Genomic DNA, 21,871 nt, shown 5'->3' with positions numbered 1-21,871 from the left:
ATTTAAAAGATCACCAGGCGTGGTGGCTCATGCGTATAATCCCAGCGCTTTGTAAGGCTGAGGTTGGAGGATCACTTGGAGCCAGGAGTTGGAGAAAAGCCTGAGTAATATAGTGGGACCTTGTCTCTACCAATAATTTTTAAAAAAACGATCCAGGTGTGGAGGTCCCAGCCTGTAGTGCTAGCTACTCTGGAACCTAGGTTGGGAGTATTGCTTGAGCCCAGGAGTTCAAGGTTGTGGTGAGCTGTGATTGACCACTGTACTCCAGCCTGAGCAACAGAGCAACTTCCTGTCTCAATAGAAAGAAATAAATAAATGTGAGGTGTGACACACTATTACTTCTGCTACTTCAACAGCAATTCTTATCATCCTTAAAGAGTTCTTGTAGTATGCTAAGCAGCATGCTAGGCTCTTTACATATATTAGCTCACTTACTTTTCTTTTCACAAGGCACTGTTATTTTCATCCCCATTGTACAGACACAAAAACTGAGGCTCAGAGAGGTTTTTAACATTTGCATAAAATCACCTACCAGCCAGTAAGTGGCAGAACAGGAGCTGGCACTGGAACCTTATTCCCTATAGTACTCTGAACAGGGCAAGAAGCATACATGCAAAATAGAGACTCAGCATGCAGCTTGCCAAGGCAAAGTTTGAGGACAGGTGGAGTTTGCTGTGACATTGCAGAGATCTGGTCCAAGCTACTATCTTCAGCTTTGTTATACACTCACTCCGACCTCACTCTGTGCCCTAGCCACAGTGGTCTTCCTTAATTAACTTCCTTGAATGTACCACGACCTCCCCTTCCTCAGGACGTTGACCCATGCTGTTTCCTCTAACTGAAATAGACTGTCTCTGGCTAATGTCTATTTCTCCATTAGACACTGACTTAGGTATCTCTTACCCAGGAAGGCTGTGGCAGTCACAGAAGTACATTGCACAGATCGCCTTCAGGAGGACCAGCAGAAAGCAGAGTTGATGGACAGCTCCAGCTCTTCTGCCACCTTGGATTCACTGCCTTGTTTGTGCTAAGGACATGCCTCTGCCTCTTTGGCTACCATTGCATTCACAATGAGACCATGCTTCCTCCAGGCTCTTCCCAGCCAGTGATTCAGCATGTCAGAGGTAATGGTGCTGGTGCATTCCTGTCCAGGGCAGGATTCCAGTCTTGGGCATTTTTGCTTGGGGACTCCCCATTGGTCTAGCTAAGACTTTCTCAGCACTATGCTATGATGAGGCTCTCCCTACCCAGTCCTTCCTCTCCAGTCTCCTTTCACATATCTTAGACCCAAGGTGTTGTTTGAAGTCCTTCCCTGCCTACTTATGCCTCCTTCCTCTTTTTCATATACAAATATTTCCCTTCCAACATCTCTTGCACATCTAATCATGTTTTAGTGGTTTTTTTTTTTCTTTTTTTTTTTTTGAGACAAAGTCTTGCTCTGTCACTCAGGCTGGAGTGCACGATGTCGGTTCACTGCAACCTCTTCGCCTCCCAGGTTTAAGCAATTCTCCTGGCTCAGTTTCCTGAGTAGCTGGGATTACAGGCACCTGCCACCATGCCTGGCTAATTTTTGTATTTTTAGTAGAGATGGAGTTTCACCATGTTGGCCAGGCTGGTCTCAAACTCCTGAGCTCGTGATCCGCCCGCCTCAGCCTCCCAAAGTGCTGAGATTTTAGGTGTGAGCCACTACACCCAGCCTAGTGACTTTTTTTTTTTTTTAAGAGAACCCAAGCCAAACAGGTTTTCTCTGACCATGCTATCTGTTTGCATCATCTGGTAGGACATCATTAAATGTCTTTCAAAAATTGGTCATGCTGTAACTGTGGCATTTGGTGTCTGATTTCTCTGTTTGCTGTGTGCATAGCCGTGACCTGGCACAGATGTGAAAGGTTTATTAAATCAAAAAGAATCCTGGTTGGAGCTTCCAAGGGGTCCAATGGCCACTGCTTTCTCACCTGTCTGTGATCATGAAGGCCTGTCCAGACGTCAGCTGGGATGCCAGGAACACAGCTGTTCACGAGGTCATACACAAAGACATTCTCCTCCCAGCTGCGAATGTAAGAAACATAGTAGCTGATTCCTCACTGCCTCTTTTCATAGGATGGAGTCAAAAATTGAAAGCAATTCTTATTTACCTTCCTGGACCAAAGTAAATAGAGGACATGATCCTATTTGGCCTTCGTTTTTCATTAGGTCACCCATATGTGGCTGGTCCCACATGGGCATCTCTGGATTTGACCTATGCCAGTTCAAAGAAAGACTCAGCACTGCTACTCATCCCTAAAAACTTAAATCCATCTCAAAAACACTGGCAAATGAGGTGGATTATATTGAAGATATAATGAAAAGACAACAAGAGGAGTTTACATTGCGTTGCACACATCACATAAGTCAATGAACATTTCCACCAGTAATTTCTCCATCAAAGGCCCCCCCTTACACTGTCAGTTTATAATCTATCCCCCTCTCTCCTAGTCTTTTTTCACACACCATCTCCAAAATGTCTGTTTTCCTGGGAAACTCAGCTCTAGGCTTGAACTTGCATTGCCCACTTAGCAAAACGGAGCCCCTCAGTTAACAGCCCACCATCCTTAGATGTCATAGGTGTCTTGTGGGGGGATTCTTATCCTCTATTTCAAAGAGCTTATCAAATAATTCACCCAACAAAAGGAATCGGTGGAGGACCCTGCTGACAATCCACTGCCAACACCAACAAAGAAGTAGAGATGGATGGATTGATGAATGAATGGATGGATGAGTGGATAGATAGACAAATGAATTAATGGGTTGGTAGACAGGTGGATGGATGGGTGGATGAATGAATACATGGATGGATAGATGAACAGATAGGCTGATAAGCAGATAGATAGGTAGAGAAATCAACACATTTTCATCCTATAATCAAAATGTCTCTTGAGCATTGACTTCACACCAGGTACTACGCTAAGTGTTACATGTGCAGAAACTCATTTTATTCTCACAACAAACAGGCACTGGAGCAGACATTACTGGTTGTCTGCCAGGCATGGAAAACTCAGGCATGGAATTGGCTTTCTGCTCTTACGTATCTCTAGTTTTTCTCACTACTCCTTTTTCAGTTCTGAGCTTCCATCGCTTGCCTATATTAAATTATCTGTTTTAGATACCTGTAGTGGTTCTGGTTTTCCTCATTGGGCCATTCCTAATCTCTAACCCCATTGCCTTCATTATGACCCAGAAAAGCCAAATTTCATTTCCCAGCTCCCTTTGCAGCTGACATTGGCCATATGACCAAGCGTAGCCAGTTAGATTTAAGGCAACGTTTATGGGGACATCTTGGGAACATTTTCCTCCATGATGAAAGGAGAGAGGTATGTGGAGAAGGTCCAAGTTTCTAGTACTGCCCTTTCTCCTTAGGTTGTAGCCATGTCTGGACCCAAAATCTGGAGCTGCTGCAACTGAAGATGCTGAAGACAAGCTGAGACAACTGCTCATCCAGGGCCCATATCAACAAGCCCGACAAAGGTAGTTTGTAAAGGTTAGAAGAATGGGCAAGGGTTGTGACAGCAAATGAACAACCGGTGGGCACACTTCACTGAAATCATTCACAGACCCAGATGACAGATCCCACGAACAAATGATTCCCACTATTGGCTTTCACATGCCACTAAAAGGTCAACTTTTTATGTCAACAAAGTCAATGCAGAATGATAATCAGCCATAGGCCTAATACTTCACTTCAAAACAGGGCCATGTTGGGGTACCCTTTATGTCGCAGTAAGGTGTATCTGTTCCTGTCAGCTTCTTCCAAATGACTGCTCTCTGAAGGCTGCCACCTTATCTAAAATACCCACCACTGGAAGCTTTCTTTTTCCTGGAGGCATTGGTAGTAAATCAAAGCACCCATATTTACTCTCCTTAGTTTTGTGTTAGTGAAGTGGAACTGATTGGCAATCAATTCCAGATTAGAAGCACTTAAAAGTTCTGGCACTCAGAATTTGTCTTAACACAGTGCTCCAGCCAGTCACATGCAGCTAGTTACTTAACAAATACTCTTGGAGGAAAGGAAAGAGGAAGAGTGAGACAAGGCTTGCTCACTCTCAGAAAGATGAATTGATATGGAATGTTAAAAAAAGAACTGGCCTCCTTAAGGCAGAATTATAATTTATTGTAATTAATAAAGATAATAATAACTCCTAATGTTGGGCATGGAGTTATCCAAGTGCTGTATAAGAACATTAGATGCGGCCGGGCATGGTGGCTCACAACTGTAATCCCAGCACTTTGGGAGGCCGAGGCGGGTGGATCACGAGGTCAAGAGATCGAGACCATCCTGGTCAACATGGTGAAACCCCGTCTCTACTAAAAATACAAAAAATTAGCTGGGCATGGTGGCGCATGCCTGTAATCCCAGCTACTCGGGAGGCTGAGGCAGGAGAATTGCCTGAACCCAGGAGACAGAGGTTGCAGTGAGCCGAGATCACGCCATTGCTCTCCAGCCTGGGTAACAAGAGCAAAACTCGGTCTCCAAAAAAAAAAAAAAAAAACCAAAAAACAAAAAACAAACAAAAAAAGAACATTAGATGCACGATCACCTTTAATCCCTCACAGCTTTAAAAGATCAATGTGATGACTGCTCTTTCCAAGTTGAGAACTCTTTGGCTTAGAGTTTATGTGGTTTGGTTAAGATAATGCAGGTAGGAAGTGATGGAGCTGGGGCAAGAGTCTAGAACTGCCTGATTCTAATGCCCTTAATCAATGCTCACACTGTCCCCCACAGCTTTCTTCATTTGGAACACCTGCTGCCCTCATCCCCTAAGCTTCCCTATCTTTCAAGATGCTGATCCAGGACCAGTACTTCCAGGAAACCTTCCACGAATATCTTCCATCCAATCCTTGGCCACTTGCAGCCCAATGATCCTGCTCCCCCAGGGACTGGCTGGTTAGTTTGCTTCTCCACTTTCAAGGTCCTTCTGATGCAGTTGGGGTTGCAAGTACAATGAGGGCTGTCTAGAGAAAAGCCTTGATTTGGAATCACTTTTGCATTCGCTTTTTATTACATACATCTCATTTTCCTCTCTAGCTGCGAATTCTTTGAGAATGTCCTCTGCCTTTACAAGTGCCAACCTTGTACTGTGCTGTGCTCTCATAGCAGAGTTGATCCCTAAAGAATGTCTTTCCTACGGCTCCATGTTAGCTGGCTTTCAGTTAATGGAGGCCACTTACAAGTCATTGGCGGATGGGTAGGAGGGAAAAACCAGAGTATTTGTTTCCCCCTCTGCTTGGGAGTCTCTGGCAGGGGCTGCCTCTCCTCCATGGCTCCAAATCCCATAGGACTGGCCTGCACTCCAACTCAGGCATGGAATTGGTTTTCTGCTCTTATGTATCTCTAGTTTGTCTCACTACTCCTTTTTCAGTTCTGAGCTTCCATTGCTTGCCTATATTAAATTATCTGTTTTAGATACCTGTAGTGGTTCTGGTTTTCCTGGTTGGAACCTGATTGTCTCAGTATATTTCTCAGCCCCACGGAAAATAGACTGGTTGTTCAATACATCTGTTGGAGGAAGAGATGAGTGAATTCAAGAGGTATTTGGAAACTAAGATAAAGAACCCCTTCTCTACTATTTTTTTTCTTGAGATAGGATCTTGCTCTGTCACCCAGACTGGAGCGCAATTGCCTAAAACATGGCTCACTGTAGCCTCAACCTTCCATGCTCAGATGATCCTCCCACCGTAGCCTACCGAGTAGCTGAGACTACAGTTGTGCATCACTTCATCAGGCTAATTTTGTGTTTTTTGTAGCAACGTGGTCGTGCTGTGTTGCCTGGGCAGGTCTTGAACTCCTGGACTCAAGAAATCCTCCCATCTTAGCCTCCCAAAGTGTTGGGATTACAGGCATGAGACACTGCACCCAGCCCCTTATTTATTTATTTACTTATTTATTTTTGAGACAGAGTCTCACTCTGTCACCCAGACTGGAGTGCAGTGGCGTGATCTTGGTTCACTGCAACCTCCACCTCCTGGTTCAAGCAATTCTCCTGCCTCAGCCTCCCAAGTAGATGGGGTTACAGGTGTGCACCACCACACTCAGTTAATTTTTGTATTTTTAGAAGAGACAGGGTTTCACCACATTGGCCAGGCTGGTCTCAACTCCTGATCTCAAGTGATCCACCTGCCTCAGCCTCCCAAAGTGCTGGGATTACAGGCGTGAGCCACCACACCTGGTCCCCTTTCCCTATTCTTAACAAAAGTCAGTGGCTGTACACATAAAAAACCAACTCTCAATAGTACGATTGCGTCAGGCAGGAACCACAGCAGTGACCAAGGAGCTCTTACAAATGGACCTGTACTAGACATTGAGGAGAAGGTGGTGGACAAAGAGGTGAAGAAGGCATATAGGCAGAAGGCCGTCTGCTGCCCCCCAGACAAAAATCCAGATAATCCCAGAGCAGCTGAACTCCTCCACCAGCTTTCTCAGGCCCCTCTCCTGCCACCCAGACAAAAATCCAGATAATCCCAGAGCGGCTGAACTTTTCCACCAGCTTTCTCAGGCCTTGGAGGTGCTGACCCATGCTGCAGCCAGGGCTGCCTATGGCAAGGTCAGGAAAGCCAAGAAGCAGGCAGCAGAGAGGACCCAGAAACGATGAGAAAAGGAAGAAAGTGAAGCTTGATCTGGAGGCCCGGGAACGGCAGGCCCAGGCCCAGGAGAGTGAGGAGGAGGAGGAGAGCTGGAGCACCAGGACACTAGAGCAAGAGATGGAACACCTGAGAGAAGAGGGTTCCCGGCAGCTGGAGGAACAGCAGAGGCTCATCAGAAACGCCAGGAGCATGACCAGAGGTTGAGAGGAAAGATAGGAAACACTGAAGGCCAAGGAACCCCCGGACTAAAGCTAAAGTGGAAGTGCAAGAAGGAGGATGAGTCAAAAGGTGGCTACTCCAAAGAGGTCCTTCTACGGCTTTTGCAAAAGTAACATGAGGTTCTCAACCTGGTACTTTCCAGTAAGAAGGCAGGCACTGCTGTGGTGGAGTTCGCGACTGTCAGGACTGCGGAGCTGGCTGTCCAGAATGAAGTTGGCCTGGTGGATAACCCTCTGAAGATTTCCTGGTTGGAGGGATAGCCCCAGGACACCATGGGCCGCAGCCACCCGGGACTGTCAAAGGGTTCAGTGCTGTCGGAGAGGAACCGCGAGAGCCTCGTCATGACGCGCATGCGCCACGCGGCCGAGCGGCAACAGCTGATCGCACAGATGGGGCGGGAAGACCAGGAGGGGCCGCCCATGTAGCCCCACCCACACCCCAGCTACCTTTTCTTCAATGTCACCAATAAAAGTTGTTGTTGTTTTTAAAAAACCAACTCTTTCTAAAGTAGTTTCTGAGATCCTTGAAGAACAGAGGTAAGATTGTGATTTACAGCTTGGCTGCCAATGGAACACATCACACCTGGCCTGAGAAAATTCACAAATCACCAAAGAAGTCAGATGCAGAAGTCACTCTGCTATGATAAAGGCAGGAGAGCTGGGTAATGAGTGTAATTAGGGTGTTAGAAGTTACTTCAGTGAAGAGGTGTTGTCAGAGCTGTCTTGAAGGTTGAGGAGGTATTTACCTGAAGGGAAGGATAGGGAAGAAATTCCCAGGAGGGGACATAGAGTGTCTAAGAGTATGGAGAAGTGAAAGAGCTGGACCGAACTGGAGAACTCTGAGATGGTCAGCGTGCCTGGGGATTCAGACAGAGAGGAATGTGGAAGGAGGCCTTGGAGGGTGGGCTATGAATCTGACTCCACAGGTTCAAAACTAGGTTCTCCCACTTCAGAGCTGTGTAACGTTGAGCAAGTTACTTACCTTTTCAGAGCCTCATGTTCCTAATCTGGAAAATGAAGATTCCCATGTGATAGGGTTTAACAGAACTTTAATGTGATAATGTACATTAAACATGTAGCAAGTAAATGTGTTATGATTTCTCATATTCTTTACATTATATTCTTTACATGTGTAGTGTATCAGTTGTATCACAGGATACAGAGCAGAAGGCAGCACAAGACTGGCACTTATAAAGGTGGATCCAGCATACTATTTGCTACCCCTGCTGAATGCTTTGCCTTCTATAGCCAAGGATGGTTTCAATGAGCAATTGAGTTGGATAAAAAGTAGTTTCAGTTGGCCAGGCACTGTGGCTGATGCCTATAATCTCAGTACTTTGGGAGGCTGAATGAGGAGTCACTTGAGCTCAGGAGTTCGAGACTGGCCTGGGCAACATAGCAAGACTCCATCTCTATTTTTTTTTTTTTCAAAGTTTCAGTTACCAAAGAGAAATGCCAGTTGGAAATACCATTCTCCGCCCCGTTTCCCAAAGGGGTGCTTAGTTGAACTATAGGTGACTTGGATCCCACTTACCTGTGGATGGAGGCCAGCTTGGCGGATTTCCTGCCCACAGAGAACTCAGAACAGTAGAGGTCAGCCTCAGCCCAGGTCTTATTGAGAGGGAAGAATCGATAGCAGTGGCCTTTGAACTCCATCCAGAACAGGGGGCACAGGGAAGGCTGGGGCAGCTCTGGCAGGGCTGGGGGCAGAGAGGAAACAGACAGAAAGGAAGGTTGGAAGTGCAGACATTGTTTCCACAGCTTAGTACCTATTTTCTTTTCTTTACAATCTTTTAATCTTTTTTTTTTTTTTTAAGAAATAGGGTATCATTCTGTTGCCCAGGCTGAAGTGAAGTGGTTCAATCATAGCTCATTGCAACTCCAACTCCCAGCCCAAGTGATCTTTCCACCTGAGCCTCCTGAGTAGCTGGGACCACAGGTGTGTGCCACTATGCCTGCCTAATTTTTTTTTTTTTTTTTTTTTTTTTTTGTAGAGAGGAGGTCTTACTATGTTGACCAGGCTGGTCTTGAACTTCAGGGCTCAAGTGATCCTCCCACTTCAGCCTCCCAAAGTGCTGGGATTGCAGGTGTGAGCCACTGTGCCTCCTTGTACATACTTTCAAGAATGAAAGTAAAACATGTTCCATTATGATCAGTTCTATGCTTGAGATCCAAAAAGCACATACATATGTACATTTTACTAAATTATAGAAATAATACTTGCACATCATAGAACACCTGGAAAGTGTTAATGCTTTGATACGTTGTTTCCTCATGTCACATTTGTATGCAGTGACTTTTTAATGGAATGTGATTATATGGTACTCTATATACCAGTCGGTATTCTGATTCCTAAAAATTCAAGAGTATAAGCGTTTCTCCCATGTCATTATACATTTTTGTAAACATTGTTTTAAATAGCTCTTGAGTTCTCTACTGAGTGGCTCTCCTAAAGTTTATTTAATCATTCTCTTATTTTTGGATAATTAGATAGCTTCTCTATTTTTTAAACCATTACAAATAATTCTGAGATGAGCAGCTTTGTGCATAAAGCTTTTTTTTGGCATTTCTGATGATTTTCTGAGGAGAGAGTTTTAAGGCTTTAATACAATTTACTAAATTGCCTCCTGAAAGCAATTTATCCTCCACAGTAATGTCTGAGAGTGCCCATTTCACTCTGCCCTTGCCAGAGCTGAGTGTTATCACTTTCATGACAATCTTGGCAAATTTTATAAGCCAAAAAAAAGGATATCTTGTTTCAATTGCAATGCTGGGATATCTGGCAGGAGTACACAGCTTCCCACATGTTTATTGCCAAGCTATAGCCAAGACTATTTATATCTTTTGCCCATTGAACCCCTGGAGTTCAGGATTTGTTCTTAATTCTGAAAAGAAACAATTTAAAAAAAAAAAAAAAAAAACATGTTTAGACAGCAAAGTTCTCTCAAGTCTCAGCCCCTCTGAAAGCTTCTTAGGAGATACTTTTTTTGGAAACCACGACTCAGGATGACTGGCGGGAAGAGACAGGCAGGCTGAGAACCTTTCTCATACTAGGTTGGATGGCTTGTCCATGAAGACAGGCAGTGGGCGGGGGTGAAATCTGTTAGATGGGGGTTGGGAAGCCTGGGTCCTACCCCCAGCTCTGTATCTGACCCGCTGTGAGACGCTGGTTCATTCCTTCCCATCTTGACCTTCAAACTAGATGATCTCTGGGGTGCCTTTTGCAGCCACCCACTCAAGGGTGGGTGAAGGTCACTCTTTTTTTTTTTTTTTTTTTTTTTTTTTGAGACGGAGTTTCGCTCTTGTTACCCAGGCTGGAGTGCAATGGCGCAATCTCGGCTCACCGCAACCTCCGCCCCCTGGGTTCAGGCAATTCTCCTGCCTCAGCCTCCTGAGTAGCTGGGATTACAGGCACGCACCACCATGCCCAGCTAATTTTTTGTAATTTTTAGTAGAGACGGGGTTTCACCATGTTGACCAGGATGGTCTCGATCTGTTGACCTCGTGATCCACCCGCCTCGGCCTCCCAAAGTGCTGGGATTACAGGCTTGAGCCACCGCGCCCGGCCCTGAAGGTCACTCTTTAGTGGAATTGTTGCCTTCAAGCCACTATAGCTTGAAGTGAGTGAGCTCATGAAGTAATAAAGTAATGAACAACATTCATTGAGCATTAATTATAGTTTCCCTATATGCCAAGCACATATAGGGAAACTGAGGCCAAGGTTGAGTGACTTGCCCAAGATCATCCTGCAGGTAAGTGGCATAGTAAGGATTTGAACCCAGGCTTCCCAACTCCAAAGTTTTTGCTCATAACGTTGGCATGATGCTTCATGATGGGAAATGAGCAGGTCTAAGAATAGTTCGTGACCTTTATAGCACCTACTTCATGGGGTTACTGGGTCAATTGACTGGGCCAAATAAATTCACCAAGTACTTTCGATATATGGATTGTGTAATGTATGGTTATTAATGATTAGCTCGGGGCTTTATAACCCAGATTGATGGGCTGCAGGGATCCAGTGAATTCCCCAGAATCAAATGCAAAATCAAAAGTGTGTGTGCACCTCTGTGCATTTCTCTGGGGAAAGAAAGGGACAGTTCATCAAGATAGCTGTGCTAGGCAGGCAGGTTCCAGGCCATACTTCTCAGGGCTGGTCAGTGCCACTGGGCTTTTCCCTTTGACCAGAACAGCCTCTCCCGACACCAGCAGCTGCGCTGATCAGGGATACCTCCCCACTCATCCTGGTCAATCCTGGCCAACTCTCTTTCAAGACATGCCACTCTTCAAACTGGAGCCTGTTGGTTCAGAATTTGCTTTCTTAATCTCTTCTGCATGGCAAAAGGAAAGACCTCTGTTTGGGGAGGTAAATGGGCACAGCACCTTGGCCTGTCCCCACCCCCCTCTAGGACTCAGGTCCCTTCTTTCTTAATGGAGACCATTGGTCTAGGAGAATATCACCTTGATACCTTAGAGTGCCAATGGCCAAGAGGGTTGATGGGCCCTTTGTAACGCTGGGTGTTGCTGAGCTCTTTATGGGGACTTTCGGGCACTGCCTACAACACAATAAGGCTCCACTGAATCGCTGCCTGGGGCCACTCTTTCATCAGTTTCTCCCTTGGCATGGACGAGAAGCAGCAAATCCTTTCCACCTTCTTTCCACTCAGTAACCAAGGTCACTCACCGGTAAGAACTTGGCTAAGTTTGTCCAGGAGTGACGGGAATAACTCAGTATTTGCTGGTGATAAACCACTTTTCTCACTCCCACCCATCCTAAAATTACTTGGCATCCTAAATACTCATATTAGAGATGAAAGTAGGGTGACCAAGCCATCCCAATATGCCCAGGACCATCCCAGTTTTAAAATCAAGAGTCCTGGCTGGGAGTGGTGGCTCACGCCTGTAATCCCAGCACTTTGGGAGGCCGAGGTGGGTGGATTTCTTGAATCCAGGAGTTCGAGGCTAGACTGAGCAACATGGTGAAACCCTATCTCTACAAAAAATACAAAAATTGCAGGGTGCTGTGGCTCACGCCTGTAATCCCAGCACTTTGGAAGGCTGAGGCGGGTGGATCACGAGGTCAGGAGGCGGAGACCATTCTGGCTAACACAGTGAAACCCTGTCTCTACTAAAAATACAAAAAAAAAAAAAAAAAAAAAAAAAAATTAGGCTGGCGTGGTGGCAGGTGCTTGTAGTCCCAGCTACTTGGGAGGCTAAGGCAGGAGAATTGCTTGAACCGGGGAGGCAGAGGTTGCAGTGAGCCAAGATTGTGCCACTGCACTCCAACCTGGGTGACAGAATGAGGCTCTGTCTCAAAAAATAAAAAAATACAAATACAAATACAAAAATTAGCTGGGAGTGGTAGAGTGTGCCTGTAGTCCTCACTACCATAAGGTGGGAGGATTGATTGAGCACAGAAGGTCAAAACTGCAGTGAGCCACGATCACACCACTGCACTCCATCCAGCCTGGACTGTAGAGCAAGATCCTGACTCAAAACAACAACAACAACAACAACAAAACCCTGAGGGTCCCAGGTCCTGGGCACCCCTACAGTTCCCAGCAAACTGAAATTGGTTGGTCACTCTCAAACAGTGAGGGGTGATTTTGCTCCCTCCCCTTGCCAGGAGACATTGGATGACACCTGGAGATATTTTTGGTGATCACCACTTCCACTGGTGGGGTTACTGGCATCGAATGGGTAGAGGCCAGGAGTGCTGCTAAACCTTCTGTAATGAACAAGTCCCCACAACAAAGAATGATTTGACCCAAAATGTCAGTACTGCCAGGACTGAGAAATCTTGCCCTAGATGGAGGCAGGACTCCAACAATGTAAAGTAACCGCACAGTGCAGCAACACAAAACATCACAGGAAGCATTCACGTTTCTTGGCCTGTTCGTATTTTCTTCAACAGAAATTAAGACACAGCCCCCGCAACTAATGAGAAGTATAGAGTGGGCTATTTCTCTAATTTTAGAGTTAAAATGATTACTAATCAAAGCACTGAAGGCATTGCTTTAACGTTCTGTTTATATTTAACAACATGGACCTCACTAAAGAAGGCTACAGAAGGGACGTCTAGCGCTTTCTTCCCTGAGTTTAGAACGAAGTCAACTTCTTTGTCATCTCTCTGTGACTGTAGGAGGATATTTCCCTCCCCCACCCTCGTTTCCCTTCAGCTGAAGATGAAACTCTTCATGAGTTTCTGCTCTAAGAAAGGGTTCCAGTTTCAATTCCCTGCTTCAGATAGCTCTGACTTCACCTCCTACCCTGTGTGGGTGTTAAAACCCCAGTCCATGCATAATGGAGGCTGACGCCCTATCCAGGGCTCTAGAGCAATAGGCTTGCTTTGCTTTCTATCTCTATCTTGGTTTCTGTCCCCTGGGCAGCCACCTCAGTTCCTGGGAAGTCCAGTCTGACTTTAGCAGGGTGTTTATCGATGTCCCTGTGGCCTTTCTGCATGGTGAGAGTGGGAAGAGCATGTAGTCTCGAATTCACCATATTGTGTTATCTGGATGTCTCCACCCTCTTTGTTTTCTCCCTCTTTTTTAAATAAACTTTTTATTTTGGAATAAATTTAGATTTACAGAAAAGTTGTCAGAGAGTATAGTGATGGTTACCAGAGGCTAGGAGGGATGGTTAGTGGGGAAGGTGGGGGGAAAGTGAAGCTGGTTAATGGGTACAAAAATATGGTTAAGTAGAATGAATAAGATCTAGTGTTTGATAGCACAGCAGGGTGACTGCAGTCGGCAATAATTTATTACACATTTAATGAAAACAGAAAGAATACAATTGGAGTGTTTGTAACCCAAAGGAATGATAAATGCTTGAGGTGATGGACACCTCATTTACCTTGATGTGGTTATTACACACTGTATGCCTGTAACAAAATATTTCATGTACCCCATAAATATATATACCTACTATGGCCCATAAAAATGAAAAATTAGGCTGGGCGCAGTGGCTTACACCTGTAATCTCGACATTTTGGGAGGCCAAGGTTAGAAGATTGCTTGGGCCCAGGAGTTTTAGACAAGCCTGGGAAACATAGTGAGACCCTGTCTCTTACCAAAAATACAAAAATTAGCCAGGCATGGTGGCATGTGCCAGTAGTCCCAGCTATTCGGGAGGCTGAGATGGGAGGATCGCTTGAAACCGAGAGGTCAAGACTTCAGTGAGCCGGGACTGCACCACTGCACTCCAGCCTGAGTGACAGAGCAAGAGCCTGTCTCAAAAAAAAAAAATTTTTTTTGTTTTAATTAAAAAAGTTCCAAAGATCGCATGTGGAGAGTTCCTGTATACCTTTCCCCCAGTTTCCTCTGATGTTAACATCTTAAAAGACCAAGAAATGAACCCGGGAACAACATGATTACCTAAACTCCAGACATTACTCAGCATTTACCTTTTTTAGTTCTCAGATCCAACTTAGAATATCTGTTTCATTTACTCTACCTGCACGTTTCATTTGGCATAAACTACTCTATCTAGGATTGGCTGCGATTAGACAAAATTGACAATAATTGGCTGGAATTGCTCAGAATTTCCTAGCATTGCTGGATAATTTGCCAAAAATCATTTCTTTTTTTCTCCTCCTTACAATCAATCAATTTTCGAGTCGTGTCTATTCCAACTCCTAAAGACGCCTCTAATTCAGTTCGTTCTTTCTTCCCCCCCGCATTGTTCTCGACCTTTTCCCATAAATACCTTCTCGATGCCTCTTAGCTGTTCTTCCAGCTTTGTCTCACCTCCCAGGTCCGGAGGCATCCTTCCTCCTTCGAACAGCGTGTCCTCATTTCCCTGAAACCCTCCAGGTGTTCCCTTTGGAACTCCCTTGGGAACTGCTTGCCATTAGCTTACTCTCGGTCACTCACCCACTCCTTACTCTGTACTCCAGGCTTGCCATTTCTCAAAGGCGTGTCCAGATCTTTGCAGATGTTTCCCTTGGCCTGACTTCAGCCAATTCTTTTTGTCCTTTGAGTCTCTGCTGCACAGTGACTTCTTCAGGCAAGATGAGGTAGGAGCCTCTGATAAATGTTCTTAGAGCCCCTTGCATGTCAACATTCACAGGTTCCTCCCCATCCTCATCAGCATCTATTGTGTTCATTCCTCTCCCCCTGGTGCCTTGGCACATAGTAGGTGCACAATGACTAGGCTCGAATGCACAAATACAGGTAGGGACTCAAACATCACTCTTCAGTGCAACTCTCAGGGAAACGGTGAGAAGGCTGTGTGCACTGCCTATGCCTTTGAAACCAGGAGTCCTGATGCTGGGATGGCGTTTCTGGGGTTTTCTAACCAAGCCCTGAAATCAGAGGTTGCCAGATCCTGGTTTTACAGATTGTTTAGAACAACGATTGTTGCGAAGGCCAACCTCAGCATCCCCTGGGACATTCAGACTCCAGGGTCCCGCCCCAGGCCTTCCAAATCAGAGTCTGTATTTTAACAAGAACCCCAGGTGATTCTTGTGCATGTGAAAATCTGGGAAGCCCTGGTCTACAGTGTGCCAGGCTGAAAGATGGAGCCTGTAGAATTACTCATTCATTCATTTATTCATTCATTCTCTCACTGAATACGGCCTGGCAAAGAGGAATTAATAATTAAATGAAAGGGGCTGAGTAGGGTGAGAGGGGGAAGAGTCCTTGGTCCTAAAGACTATGGATATTTAAAAAAAAAACCCTGCCCCCAACCCTGTCTGCTCCTTCCAGAGTTGAAAACAAGCTCCTTGAGCCACTTACACCCCGCCTCCCCATGCGGGTCCTTTATGTTTTCTCCATTGAGTAAATGGTGGTTATGGATGCCAGAGGTGAAACATACCAGAAAATGGGGCTGTGACAGGTCACTGCTCAATTACTCCCCTTTCCAACAGGGCAGGCAAAGGCCTTTAATTGGGAGGACCTGGGAGGTGGAAAAGAGCACTGGCTTTCGACGGGATGATCATTAACGCCAGCCTGCACGGTATTTCCCCCTCCTCCTTTACCTCTTCGGTTTAAGGAATTGGGAATAGAAGGCCTTTCATCAACCCGACCCCAAACCAGCCTTTGCTAATCTGTCTCTTGTCAAGGGATTTCTGTAGCTTTATAGCTTGACAGTCAGTTAACCATAGCAACACAATAACCAGAGCCAACTCTGACTCAGCATTCTCTGTGTGCCAGGCATTGTGTTAAATGCTTAATGCAGAAAAATGCATTCAGTCTTCACACATCCTACCAGGTGGGTGCCACGATCACCCCCACTTCACAGATGAAGAAGCCAAAGCTCAGAGAGGTTGACTAACTTGCCCAAGATCTCACAGCTCCCAGCTGGGATTTGAAGCCAGCCTGTCTAGCCCCAAACCTAGAGATTCCTGCTGCATTGAAGCCCATTTTCTTTTGCTCCAATCTTGATGGTCTGTCCCTTTATTCATTCAACAAGTACTATTTGAGCATCTACTTGGTCTCAGGCAGTAGTCTACAAACTGAAGACACTGTGTGGCATACTACACAGATGTGCCTTCTGACCTCATGCATCTTACAGTCTGCGAAGACCAAGATTAAGAAAAGTAAGCACAGGCCAGGTGCAGTGGCTCATGCTTGTAATCCAAGCCCTTTGGGAGGCAAAAGCAGGAGGATTGTTTGAGGCCAGGAGTTTGAGACCAGCCTGAGCAATATAGCAAGACTCCACCTTTACAAAAAAAAAATTTTTTTTTTAATTAACCATGTGTGGCAGCACATGCCTATAGTCCCAGCTACTCAAGAGACTGAAGAGGGAGCATCACTTGAGCCCAGGAGTTCCAAGCTGCAGCAAGCTCTGACCTGGGCAACTCCAGCCTGGGCAACAGAGCAACGCCTTGTCTCTAAAATAACAAAAAAGAAAGAAAGAAAAAGCAGTGCGAAAATAAAGATGTAATTAATATAATTTGTGGATGTGTGTCATCCCAGCAAAACTTCAGGGAGCAGCCCTCTTGATTATTTTGGAAACTGCTTCTTGGCCCCTTTCTCTCCCTAGCTGAATTGGTGGCTGCCCTGTCCCCATCTTCAAGGAGCCCACAGGTGATTATGATAAGGCACCATGAGTTCCCTTCCTGGAAGGGGGAAAGGGGGTGTTGCCATAGGAACACCTAAAAGTGGAGCATAACCCAGATCTGGAGATTTGGGAGGCTTCCTAGAAGAGGTGCTGTCTCAACTGAGACCTAGAGGATGAACAAGAGTCAGAGAAAGATTGTTCTAGGGGTAGGGCACTGCGCGTGCAGAGGTCTGGGAGTGTGAGAGAGAATGGAGCATTGGAGAATTAGAAATAGTTTAGCATGGCTGGAGATTTGAGAGGGAGAGGAGGGAAGAGATGAGAATGGCATGAGGGAGGGGGAGTGGAGGGAGAGAGGCAGAGGGGAGGGGACACAAAAAGGGGCTGTTGCTCTGGAAACCAGGAAGCCAAATCACATGGTCTTTTCCTTCAATTAGCAGCACCAGAGGCCCCCAAGGTCCCCCAGCTGGGGTGGGAGTCAAAGCCTTTGGGAACTCTGAGCTTGTTAGGGGGGAAAAAGAAAACCACATCAGTGGAATTCAGGGCTCCCCACCGCCACTCTTTTTAAAGGAATAAATTGTCACCTTCCTACTCAATCTGGCTGCTGGCTCCCCTGGCCCCAATCCAGCTGCCCACGAATGCACTACCCTGCTGCCTCCCGCCCAGATCAGCCTTGGGACTCAGCCAGCAGGGGAGGTGGGGAGGCTCAGGGGCCACATTTGTTCACCCGGTCCCCATAGTGGGCCCCAGACACTCCTGGCAGCGGGGGCTGGGTGGTGGGGAAGAAAGTGTCTCACAGACTCCAGGAAGGTGGCTGCTGCCTCCTGAGGAATTGGTCACCTTCACTCCCCTCCTGCTGTCGTGTGGGTTCTGCCCCTTCCTTCACAGTGAGCCCTGGCTCTGGGAAGTGGAACTAGGGCTCTCCTGTCTAAGCTTTGCTGTCCCTTCTGTGAGCCACTCTTGAGGTCACATGAAACAGAGGAAAAAGCATTACATAATTTTTCACATTACTAATAATAGCAGCCATTCATTGGGTGTTTAGTATGTGACTCCTTGAGATCAGCCTAGGAAGGAATTAGTATCATCCCCATTTTACAGATGAGGAGACTAAGGCTCAGAGAAGGTAAGTCACTTACTATCTTGGCTCAAAAGTGGCAGAGCCATGATTGAGACTTAATTGAGACTCGAGTCTGACAGATTTAGAAACTCCTGAACAGACTAGCGCCTCTTGAAGACATCTTCTTTCTGCTCTTAGTTTTCTCATTTGTGAAATAAACATATTAAACACCAAATTTAACAATTAAGCAAATAAGTCGATGTTTCCTGGGTGCCTATTTGGCTTGAGGTCTGTGCCCTTAGGTTGCTCACAGTCTGGAAGGAGGAACTCACACGCTGGCAGATATACATCACATACTAAGTATTCTAGAAGTATGTACAGAGTGCTTGCTCTGTGACCATAGGAGTGGAAACTGGACAGAATGTCCAAGGGACACTTTAGGATCTGGGCTGCTCTAGGAGGTAAGAACACCGTTGCCTCGATCTCTGTGCTCCAGCTTCAGAGCTTGGATTCCGGAGTCAGAAGGTCCTAGAGGGAAACTCAGCTCTCGGGGTCTCAGTTTTCTCATCAGTTCAACTGGCATGATCATAGTGCCTTCTTCACAGAAAAGCCAGTTCCAGCTCATAGGTAGGCATTCTAGTAAGTATTAGATATTATTGCATTCTAGTAAGTGTTAGATATTATTACAGTAGAAACAACCTGGGTCCCAGAATCTTCACAGAGCTAAGAGTGCAATGCGAGCCTCTTGGACAGGTGAGGAAGAGGCTACAGAACTTGACTCATTCCCCATCTGCACTCCTGAAGCCCTGCATAAGCAGGTCCTGAGCTGCAGAACACTTTGCTATAAATTTCCTTTGCTACAGAGAGTTCTTGGGGTCAGGTCAGTGAAAGTAAACTTTTTGATGGTTGAAGAAGAATAGTAAATATTTACATAGCTCTTACTGGGTGCCAGACACTGTTCTGAGGACTTCACATTCATTAATCCACTTAAACAATGAGATCAAAGGCAGGTTCAGAGAAGGGGTTTCGGAAAGAGGATTTAGTCTGGCTAAATCCTCCCAAGTCTCTAAAAGATGTCTAAAGAGTATTTTTTTTTTCTTCCAAAACATAGGGGGTGGCTGAGTTGTGCTATTTGCATATATTTGCATAGGCAGGGGGTGAGTGATGAAAGGTGTGGAGTAGTGGGATGAATGACCCATGACTTGTGCCCTCTTATGCCTTACACTAAAAGCTGGGGGTACCCAGAAGAAGAGGAAAAACCAAGCCCATTCTCAATAAGGAGGGCCTTGGAGGTGCACGTATTCTCATGGTCTGCAGAGGTCCACAGAGACCCTTAAATCCTCCCTACAACATATCAACATGCATGCTCCTGCTCACATGCACTCATAAACTCACACACATTCTCTCTGTGTTGAAATCACTTTCCTCTGAAGAATCTGTCTGCATAGGCTAAAACTGGGCTTTCTGCGGGTCTGGGAGCCTGGGGAGCAGTAAAACTACCACTTGGACAATGATGACTATGATTGGCTCAACTGGTTTCTGTAGCCTCAGTTTCCATAGTCGTGATATGGAAAGGTTGGGCTGAGTGGATTTCTAAAATCCATCCTTCCAATTCCAAACTCTGAGCTCTCCCAGGTAGCTGGGATTGACACAATCTCAGTTCCCTTATCTATAGAGTAGGGGGGAGGCTTGGGGACTGATGTCTAGAGAAGTTCCTTTCAATGTTTAAGTCTTTTGTCAGAACAGAAAACTGTCTCCTGGCCAATTCTGGCATAACGTCAACAACCACAGTGACAAACATGGTCATGTTAATAACTCATTTTTCAAGTGCTTACTATGTGCTAGGCATTTCACCTGCATGAGCTCATTGAAGAGCTCCAAAACCCTTGATAGGGACCCTTGTTATCCCTACTTGGGGCTCAGAGCGGTGAGGAAACTTGAGTCTCAGAGAGGTCCCATGGGCACAAGCTAGTGAAAGACAGAAAACACCCCTGGTTACTCCCACTGGTGATTAGATTTAAATGGGATTCCTATCCTCATGATGGGATTAGTGCCTTTATAAGAGGAAGAAACCAGAGCTTTCTTTTTCTCTGCCATGTAAGGCTACAGTGAGAAGGCGGCCATCTGCAAGCCAGGAAGAGAGTCCTTACCAATAACAAAATCTGCTGGCATCCTGACCTTGGACTTCCCAGCCTCCAGAACTGTGAGAAATAAACTTTGTTGCTTAAGCTCCCCAGACTGTGATATATTGCTCTGGTAACCTGTGCTGACTAATATACTCCGAGAGTTTAGGACAGAACTGAAACCCCTTGCCCAAATGAACTAAGACTACCCCTTGTTGTTACCACTAGGGATGCTAGGAAAAAAAAAGGATACCTAGTTAAATTTGATAATTCGATTTCAGGTAAACAACAGATAATTTTTAGTTAAAGTATGTCCCATTTGGGGCATGCTTACACTAAAAAAGGATTTATTGGTATTTATTTACTGGTATTTTATCCGGCAACCTATCACCCCACTGTTCAAATTTACCCTAACACTATCACAGCCCAATAATTTGGCCTTATGAGAATCTCCATCCAGGTATTTCATTCTTAGTTTTATTTGAATGGGGATTGAAAAATGGTATCTCTGTCATTGTGATGATACATAAATCCATATATGAAGGTTATTATGAGGATTAAATAAATCCAGATCTGAAAATTGCTTAGAGCTGTGCCTGGCACATAGCTAGGGTTATGTTGTTGTTATTGATATTGCTAATATTAAGTTTTTTAAACAATGCCTGGAAAGAACCTGGTAGAGGGAACAATCAAGACCCTCGGCCACCAAATTACAGGATTCAGAACTCTTCTCATCCAATTGGGGATCCCCCAGAATCAGCACCCCAGCCCTCCTATTGCAAAGTGGAAGAAATTGAGCTCCTTTGAAGACCCTCATCCTCCATATGGGACACTGGGAGGCCACATGCCCAAGGCTGACAGGTTCTTATCCTTGGGGATGCCCCATAAACCCCACAGGGCTGGATACTGCTGGGGCAGAGGCAATTAGAGGGTATCTGCAGGGAGGCCATTAGAGGGACAGGTGTCCCTCCCTGCACACCTAAACTCTGGTGGCACAGCAGTGGCTCTGAAATCTCCCTAGGAAGGCTGTCACAGCCAAGGTGGGGTAGGGGCCCGGATGCCAAATCCCTCCCAAAACTACCATGGCCAGACCTGTAGTGTCAGAAACTGTGCAAAGCACTTTCCCCATGTTATCTCATCTGCCTGGCACGGTAGTCCAAAGAGAGTGCCATTGTGACCCAAACGTCTAGAAGAAGCTGAGGCTCAGAGAGATTAAGAAACTTGCTCTATGTCACGCAGCTTGTAAACTGCAAAACTGGGATTTAAGCCCAATACTTTTTGTATCCGGGCCTAGAAGAGTGTCCATGACAAAGCTAGTAGGGGGAAAGCTATCAGGAGACTCGGGTCAGGGCACCCCAACCCCCCAACAGAAGCTGCCAGGCCTTACTGATAGAACAAGTTCCTGAGAGTATACGCCTCTCTGCCTGCTTCCAGCCCTGGTCCTTGCACTTACCTGGGCTGATATTGATGTCTGTTTGTGGAAAGGCCTGTGCCCAGTGGAGGGTCAGGAAGGCTGCAGCCCACAGTGTCCACCTTTGCATGCTGAGCTCCTAGAAAGCAACCTCCTGGCCTGAGTGGAGGAGAGAGGCTCTTTGGCCAGAGCTTGGGTCCAGGATTGCTCTCCTAGGGTCAGATGGAGCCTGGCAGGAGCTGGGATAGACTGGATGGACTCCAGTCCCCTCCTTTCATCCTTTTCTCCTCCCTCCTCTTCACACTGCTGGAGACAGCTCAAAATGACAGCTGAAAGCAAAGCAGCCCTAGGCCAGCCCCCCTCAAAGAACCAAGAGACATTTTCACTCCTAGCCTTGCATCTGAACCAGGAGAAAGTTTAGCTCTCAGTCTTGTCTCTGAGCTAGGCT

At 46.0% G+C, this 21,871-nt stretch overlaps 1 protein-coding gene and 1 pseudogene across 1 annotated transcript in view; one reads left to right on the top strand and one right to left on the bottom strand.

Annotated features, from left to right (window-relative positions):
* Window positions 1–21,643, bottom strand: part of CLEC19A (C-type lectin domain containing 19A) — a 29,516-nt gene extending 7,873 nt beyond the window's left edge. Inside the window, exons 1-3 of the mRNA XM_035267081.3 lie at window positions 21,466–21,643; window positions 8,371–8,536; window positions 1,956–2,049 (exon numbers count right to left, since the gene is read on the bottom strand). Coding sequence (XP_035122972.1) covers window positions 1,956–2,049; window positions 8,371–8,536; window positions 21,466–21,553 — 348 coding nt within the window. The 5' untranslated portion in view covers window positions 21,554–21,643. The remainder of the gene's footprint in view (window positions 1–1,955; window positions 2,050–8,370; window positions 8,537–21,465) is intronic.
* Window positions 4,894–7,262, top strand: LOC128929212 (dnaJ homolog subfamily C member 17 pseudogene; annotated as a pseudogene).
* Window positions 21,644–21,871: the final 228 nt, after the last annotated feature.

Source organism: Callithrix jacchus, chromosome 12 (genome assembly GCF_049354715.1).
Source record: "Callithrix jacchus isolate 240 chromosome 12, calJac240_pri, whole genome shotgun sequence".
NCBI lineage: Eukaryota > Metazoa > Chordata > Mammalia > Primates > Cebidae > Callithrix > Callithrix jacchus.
Note: the sequence above shows the minus strand (reverse complement) of the source record. Positions and strands in the feature narration are given on the sequence as shown.